The sequence below is a fragment of the Mandrillus leucophaeus genome, unplaced genomic scaffold (genome assembly GCF_000951045.1).
Source record: "Mandrillus leucophaeus isolate KB7577 unplaced genomic scaffold, Mleu.le_1.0 Scaffold491, whole genome shotgun sequence".
NCBI lineage: Eukaryota > Metazoa > Chordata > Mammalia > Primates > Cercopithecidae > Mandrillus > Mandrillus leucophaeus.
The window spans coordinates 1,078,273-1,086,571 of NW_012105265.1; the positions used below are offsets into that span (position 1 = coordinate 1,078,273).

Genomic DNA, 8,299 nt, shown 5'->3' on the forward strand with positions numbered 1-8,299 from the left:
TTAAAGTATTAACACCAAAGTTTAGGCATTGTTATTCCTAAAAGCTTTGTACTGGTAGAGTATCTATTAAACTGATGCAAGAAAATTGAGAAGTGTTTCTCTTCTCTCAGAATGATTTATTGTGATAGCATTAACCATGATGTATCATTCTGATATGGGAGGTGGGCAGGGAAGTGTTGGATAGAGAAGGGAAGGGTCACTGGTGAGGGCTCCACCCTCGGGCCTGTGCCTATGGACCTAAATGAGGACAGGCATTTCTGTTGTCACACCCCAGAAGTTACCTTTTGGCCACCACACCCCACACCCTGTGCCCATAAAAAACCCGAGACCCTAGCGGGCACATCCAGCCTAGCGGGCTGGATGTTGAGAGGAACAGAAGAGCACACCGCCAGACACCAGCAGACGCTGGCAGGCCATCGACAGTGGAAAGACATGGAATTCGGTCAGGGGTGGTCAGAGGAGAGTCTGGTGGCTGGGCAGCCTGACTCCAGAAGAAGACCACCTTCCAACTCCATCCTCCTTCTGGCTTCCCATCCATCTCGCTAAGAGCAGCTTCCACCACTCAAAACCTTGCACCCATCCTCCAAGGCCACGTGTGAGCCGTTTTTCCCAGTACACTAAGGCAAGAATCCAGGATACAGAAAGCCCTCTGTCCTTGCGATAAGGCAGAGGGTCTAACTGAGCTGATTAGCACAAGCTGTCTGCAGACAGCAAAACTGAAAGAGCACATCACAACACACACCCACTGGGGCTTCCGGAGCCATAAACACTCAACCCTAGATGCTGCCATGGAGTTGGAGCCCAAAAAAACGCTCCCCGCGACTTACGCACCTGCATGATTCCTCTAGGGGTTTCAGTAGCACGAAGAAACAAGCCATACCCCTCTCACAGGCCCTACCTGGAGGATAAGGGAACTCCTCCCATTTAAACTCTAGCATCTGTGCAAATGTAACACATGACCTTAGAGATGTTTCACTTTAGTGGTATTAAATCATCTATTACATGGTATTTCTAAATCTCTATCACAGTGAGTTTTAGAAAATTTAAAGATGAGCCTCTATCTTGTCAAGATTAGGAAACGCTTAACATAATAGGAAGCCCATCTCACCAACCCTTCCATGTCAACAAGGTGGCCATGAAGCCCTGTGGGGTGCTATAGCCAAGGTGGCTGGGCCTCAGTGCAGCTGGTCCCCATCAGTGCAGTTGGCAGGGTGCACAGCAATGTACTGTGTTCCAGGAAAGGGCCGGGGAGTGGAGGAGATTGGATTAGGGATGCAGGAGACAGGGAGTAGCAGGAGTAGGAGATGTAGGCTAATACGAGCAGGGACATCATCAGGAGGGGGAGCAGGAAGGCATGCCTTTCACCTTGGGGCTCGCACAGCTTGCTGTCTTAGCTTCTCACCAGGGAGGGTTGCTTCACAGAGAAGTAAGGAACTGCCAATGAAATGTTGAGAGTAGGCAGGACAAGTGGATAATCACTTCCTCAAGAGCAATGAGGTTGCATATTAAAGTAGAAGAGTGTAAAATTCAGAGCATGACAGACTTGGGTTCCAATTTGGGTTCCATCACTTTATTGTCTGTGCAATCTTGGCAAGTCTCAGAACCTCTTAAATGGAAATAATATCGACCTTGAAGTTACTGGTAGAATTACAATAGATGTGGGTAAAGCAGGTCAACTCAATATAGGTGATAAGTGAGTATAATTTTTGTTTTGTGTCTCTCAATATCACTGATGCAGTATTCTGTCCACAGCAAACTTTATTTTTATTTTAATTTTTGACAGGGTCTCCTGTGTTGCCCAGGCTAGAGTGCAGTCGTGTGATCTTGGCTCACTGCAGCTTTGACCTCCCAGACTCATGCAATCCTCCCACCTGGGCCTCCCAAGTAGCTAGGACTACAAGCATGCACCACCATGTCCAGTTAATTTTTGTGTATTTTATAGAGAGGCTTTCACCATGTTGCCCAGGCTGGTCTTGAACTCCTGGGCTCAACTATCCACCTGCCTCAGCCTCACAAAGTGCTATGCCCGGCCAAACTTTTAAAAATACTCTTTAAACAATGGGTCACACATTGGACAGTGGAGATGGACTGCAATATGGAGATCATCTTTTACATGATGTCAAGGTTGATTGAGAAAAATTTTTAAGTTTGTTCTTACACACAATGGGGGTCCCACAAAGGTCGCTTTGTAAAGTCAGACAAGAGACGATAAGCCAAATGTGCTGGACTTCCCACGTGCTTTTCAACCCAAACAGATAAAACATCATGCTCTTCCAGAGTGTATATTTTTATCTAAAAGACAACAAAAAAAATTACATTACAAAAGAAAACTGATGCTTTTACTTTAGAAACCATACGCATATATATGTAGTCAAAGACCAATTGCACTAACTAAGGCATCTTATTTCCTGGATGAAATTGAAGCCCCATGGCAATTTCTCTTCAAATACTGGGATGTCTAGAGGTCTGTCCAGGATGCTGTAGTCCCGTGTCCTCTAAACAATATGTGACTTGAGGGTGGGCTATTTAATTATTGCACAACAGTTTTTTTTTTTCTCATGAAAAATGTAAAAACCTAGACCTTTCTCTCCTTGTCTCTTTGTGATGGTTCCCTGCCTCTACTGAGGAAAAAAAAGAAAATATCACCAGACTGCTAGGCAGGTCAGCACCTCATCTCCCTCAAGAGAGCGGAGTCAAGGCTATAGCTTAGGACACTTTCCCAGGATGTCAGACATGTCTTCAAGTGGGCCGAGGGGATCCAGGAACTGAGTCAACCACCTCTAGAACCATCTCAGCCTCTCAGCAGGGCCCCTGGAGCACCATATTTCCTCAGCGCAAAGCATCCTTTCATTTCTGAATCACTGTGGCTGGATCATCCTTCTGAACGGCCAGTTCCTGGTTTCCTAATGCACATTATTCCTTAGGTAAGAGGAGGCATGCCTTGGGGAGCCATTTGACATATACTTAAGCATGAATGCATCCCGTGCTACTCTCAGCTTTTCTTCTACTGTGTTTTTGACAATAATCAGAGATGTGTGTTCAGCTAAGAAAACATTTCTATCCTTCCCATTTTCTTTTCTCTTTCAGGGTACTTTGAAAAGCTAGTGTTGAAATTTGCTACCTTATAACCATTCCCATGGCAACAAGCTGTGAGAAAACAAACAAATACGGGGTTAGGACTTCACTGCAGGAATCAAGCAGATGGAAAAAAAAATCAGGCTGTAAAGGAGAAACCTTTATTTAAATATAAATATTATCAATAAGAGAATGAAGAAATGAGAAATTAACTACAAGCAGCTCAGACACAAGTGATTATTTGCTTATATCATTTAACCTCTCCAGCTGAACTTGCTTCCAAGCTTCCCTTTAAATCCAGCCCGCAAAGGAAGACATGATCGAGGCTGTCAGCACTTATCAAACACCAAGAAAACTACAGGTGGGGCTCCAGGTGGCTGGTGAGACTCACCCTACTTAGCACGGGCATGCCTAACTTTGCCCCCAGCACAGGGGGAGTTGAAGGAGGTTCGCTGGTGTATATCCAGAGAAATTATCAGATTTATCAGTCATCCAATCAGTGCTTGGTGGGCAAGTGGCTCTAGGATGGGCTGCTGGGGCTCTGCAATCTCAGAGGAGCTGCGGGCAGGTGGCCAGGGTGAACTCCATAGTGCCAGTCCTATTCTGGCCTTGGGTCAGCCATGCTCCATTCTGGTGGAACGAGATGGAGTGGGATGCAATATTGTGCTGAGCACTTATTAAGAGTTGAATTATGTCTCTACCCTTCCACCCCCAAATTCATGTGCTGTAGTCCCAACCTCCTCTACCTCAGAATCTGACCTCATATGGAAATAGGGTTCTTGCAGATGTAATTAGTCAAGATGAGGTTGTACTGTGGTAGGATGGACCCCTAATCCAATATGACTGGCATCCTTGTTAAAAAGGGACATTGGACATAGACATGCTTACAGGGAGAACACATGTGATGACAAAGGTAGAGATCCAGCGATGTTTCTATAAGCCAAGGAGTGCCGAAGACTGCCAGAAAATTACCAGAAGCTAGGAGACAAGCATGGAACAGATTGTCCCTCACAGGCTCAGAAAGAAGCAACCCTGTTGACATCTTGGTCTCAGGCTACCAGCTTCCAGAACTGTGAGACAATAGATTTCTACTGTGTCCACTACCCAGTTTGTGGTCCTCTGTTATAGCAGCCCTAGGAAACGAATACAGCACTTTCCTAGGTGGCTGCTCCTCAGGCTGCAGTCACATGCTTCTGCTTCCTATCATGGAGCCAAATCAAACATCAAGCTAAGTTGTAACCACCACTGAATTCTGCCCTTACAGAGCTCACTCGACTTACGCAATGTCAGGTACAGTACTGGATGAGCAAATTCGATTTTGATCTTTCCCCTAGAAGGTGAGGGAAGCAGAAAGTCCCCATTGCCCTGCTGTCTAAATCAATGATATTGATGCAAACAAAGCAGACAAAGAAATGCAGTAGTTAGTTTTGGTTCTCTTTAAACCCTGCTAAGAAAGACCAGCTTTTGCTTAGTGAAAAAATTTTCCAGGAACAGTTCTCCAAGAATATGAATTACCTTTCACACTTGGGAATATAGAGATTCAATTTATTTATTTATTTATTTGTAACCAACTGATATGGTTTGGATTTGTGATTTCAACCAAATCTCATGCCAAATTGTAATCCCCAGCGCTGGAGCAGGGACCTGGTGGGAGGTGACTGGATCATGGGAGTGGACTTCCCCCTTGCTGTTCTTGTGACAGTGAGTTCTCATGAGATCTGGTTGTTTGAAAGTGTGTGACACCTCACCCTCTCTCTTCCTCCCGCTCTAGCCATGTAGGACGTGCCTGCTTCCTCTTTACCTTCTGCCATGATTGGAAGTTTCCTGAGGCCTCCCCAGCCATGCTTCCTGTGCAGGCTGTGGAACCGTGGGCCAGTTAAACCTCTTTTCTTTAACAATCACCCAGCCTCAGGTAGTTCTTTATAGCAATGTGAGGATGAACTAATACACCAACTCAAATGTTTTCTTTATCATTTGATGGTTGGAGAATTTTATTCTATGAAATGAAGCTTAAAGCAAGCAGGCTGAAAATCTACTGGAGCTTGCTAACATTTTATTAGTGATATCTTTTTTTTTTCATTTTAATAAGATCCTTTTTGAATTTGAATTTGAATGTCTTATACAAATAGTATAAGAGGGCTTTCAATCCCAACAGTTTGGGAGGCCAAGGCTGGCAGATCACCTGAGGTCAGGAGTTTGAGACCAACCTGGCCAACATGGTTATACCCTGTCTCTACTGAAAATACAAAAATTATCCAGGGGTGGTGGCACATGCCTGTAGTCCCAGCTACTTGGGAGGCTGAGGCATGAGAATCCCTTGAACCCGGGAAGGGGAGTTGCAGTGAACCGAGATCACGCCACTGCATTCCAACCTGGGAAACAGAGTGAGACTCTTGTCTCAAAAAAACAAACAGTACAAGAGGAAACAACTAAAAATTTGAGAATTTTTGTGCCATCTATTGACAAATATGTTTTGAAGACTACACTGTGGGAAAGAGGGCAAAAGTGGTTTTTACAGAAGCCTAGGGGAGCCTTCATTTTCCTTGGAGGTATCTGGAGATGACCACAGGGGCCAAGTGGGTGGGGGTCGGAGAGGCAGAGCTCTGGGCCCAGCCCCTCCCCCAGCTCCATGAGACTAGCTCCCCTCTGGTCTGTTTCCCATACTAGGGATCTGTCCTGTGTAAAGGTTTTCAGGCGGTTCGTATCATTCTGGCTTTCTCCATAATTTTCCCAGTACATCACCAGGTCTTCCTTAAATAAAAAGCTACTCCTGTCAGGCCAGTCTGCTACTCAATGCTAATTTCCACCAGGAGAACTTGGCGCAAACTACCTACTGCCTAGAAAGCCCTATTTCTCCCTCAGCAATCCAATCCTGACACTGGCTTCAAGGAGGTAAGAATGGCCTCCTCTCTGAAGTTCTCCCTATATAACTGTCTTCTCTTACTTGGAATTGCCTGTAAGAGCTGACTTTTATGGTTTAAGCACTATAATCTCTCACTTGTTAATAAACAACCTTATAATTATTCTTCAGCTGTTTCACGTACCTTTGTGATGTTTCCAAAATACACATTTTGCTCCTTGTATTACTACTACAATTAATTCTATCATTACACATGAAACATGAAATGAATTAAAACCATAAGCCCTATCCAATTTCATCACACATACTACAATCTTAGATTTTTACCATCTAATTTATATTGAAAACCTGGAAAAAACATGATTTTTTTTTTTTTTTTAGAGATGAGATCATTTTATGTTGCCCAGGCTGGCCTCAAACTCCTAGGCTCAAGCAATCCTTCTACCTCAGATTCCCAAGTAGCTGGGACTACAGGTGGATGCTGTCAGACCCGGCTTTGAGGAAAGTATGATTCTTTTTTTTTTTTTTTTATACAGGGTTTCACTCTGTTGCTCAGGCTGGAGTGCAGTGGCACAATCTCGGCTCACTGCAACCTCCGCCTCCCAGATTCAAGTGATTCTCATGCCTAAGCCTCCCCAGCAGCTGAGATTACAGGTGCCCGCCATGACACCCGGCTAATTTTTTATTTTTAGTAGAGATGGGGTTTCACCATGTTGGTCAGGCTGGTCTTGAACTCCTGACCTCAAGTGATCCACCCACCTTGGCCTCCCAAAGTGCTGGGATTACAGATGTGAGCCACTGCGCCTGGCCAGAAAGTATGATTGTTTTTTGTTTTGTTTTGTTTTTTTGACATGGAGTCTCACTCTGTTGCCCAGGCTTGAGTGCAGTGGCACAATCTCAGCCCACTGCAACCTCTGCTGCCCAGGTTCAAGCAATTCTCCTGCCTCAGCCTCCCAAGTAGCTGGGATTACAGGCGTCTGCCACTGCTCCTGGCTAATTTTTGTAGTTTTAGTAGAGACAGGGTTTCAGCATCTTGGCTAGGCTGGTCTTGAACCCCTGACCTTGTGATCCACCTGCCTCAGCCTCCCAAAGTGTTGGGATTACAAGCATGAGACACTGCGTCCGGCCCAAAAGTATGATTCTTAACAGACAACTGTGTTGTAAGAATTATTCAACTAAAAGGTGACAGAAAAAATTAGAGTCATATTTTGAAATTAAAAACATATAAGCTGTAAAACGTGGGAGAGAAGAGGATAACTCTTCAAAAACATTTTTTATCAGATTTTTAAAATCAGATTTTCATCATGAGTATATTCTTTAAGGGAGAAATTCAAATTCAATGGAAATAATGTAAGAATATTTCTTTAACTATACAATATCCTCTAGTAACTATTTACATAATAATTAAGAATTAGTCATTGATAGCTCTCCCACAACACTAGCAAATTTGTTTGGGTATGCTTTGGGCCACACCCTCCCAAGAACTGAAGTTATAATATATTCTACGACTTCACTAAATATGTTCTTTCACTCCATTCCAGACATGAATTTGTTTTTTCCACTGCTGCTCATGAATGATCAGATCCCAGCAATGATGAAAGAAGCAGGTTTTATAATAGCGAAAGAAAACAAAGTAGTGAAGCATCTTTTATGAGAGAGAAACAAATGCATTAGTTAAACCTGTGTTTCTGCATCACTGAACCAGGCAAAGACAGAAACTTCACTGGATCCAAATGGGATAAGGAAGACCTTTAAAGGATTTAACAGTGAGGACAAATAAATCATAAAAGGAAACAACCAAAAACAAAACATTCAGAAGAGGTCAAAGTCAGAGTTGAAAAGAATCAATGAAGTAGCATCTGAATTTACTTAGATTTTAAGGTAAAGTAACAACATAATTTATTATTCAAACTGGAACACCAAGACACTGTTAATAATTATGATGGGACAACAGGTGTAAGCCAGAACTGTCCCAAGAAAATCAGGACATACGGTCATCCTATTTCATAGGCTGCTGCTTCACTGATGATGAAAATCAGTGCATACTGAAATATGAACGTAGCCAAAGTGCTGGCATTAGTGAGCGTCTCTGAAGTGCTAGGCGCTCCTGTGGTCTGGGTGTAATGGTGAGCAGATTGGCCCTCAGAGAGCTTACAGTCTAGTTAACATGGGCATGAGCTTCCGAGGGTCTCCTAATAAATCTCTGAAATTAAATAAAATTAAGATCCAAATGATGTATGTCTCTTTAAACCTGATGGCATGCAAAACACTGTAACAGGTCCTAAGAGAGATACAAAGAAGTCGAGACAAAGTCTCTTTCTTAAGAGGTTTATAATGTACTCAGGGAAAGAAGATCATGTGTAA

General features: G+C 43.5%; 1 protein-coding gene across 1 annotated transcript in view; it reads right to left on the reverse strand.

Moving 5' to 3' along the window:
* Positions 1-8,299, reverse strand: part of ACOT12 (acyl-CoA thioesterase 12) — a 74,499-nt gene that overhangs the window by 3,481 nt on the left and 62,719 nt on the right. Inside the window, exon 12 of the mRNA XM_011995570.1 lies at positions 2,156-2,292. Coding sequence (XP_011850960.1) covers positions 2,156-2,292 — 137 coding nt within the window. The remainder of the gene's footprint in view (positions 1-2,155; positions 2,293-8,299) is intronic.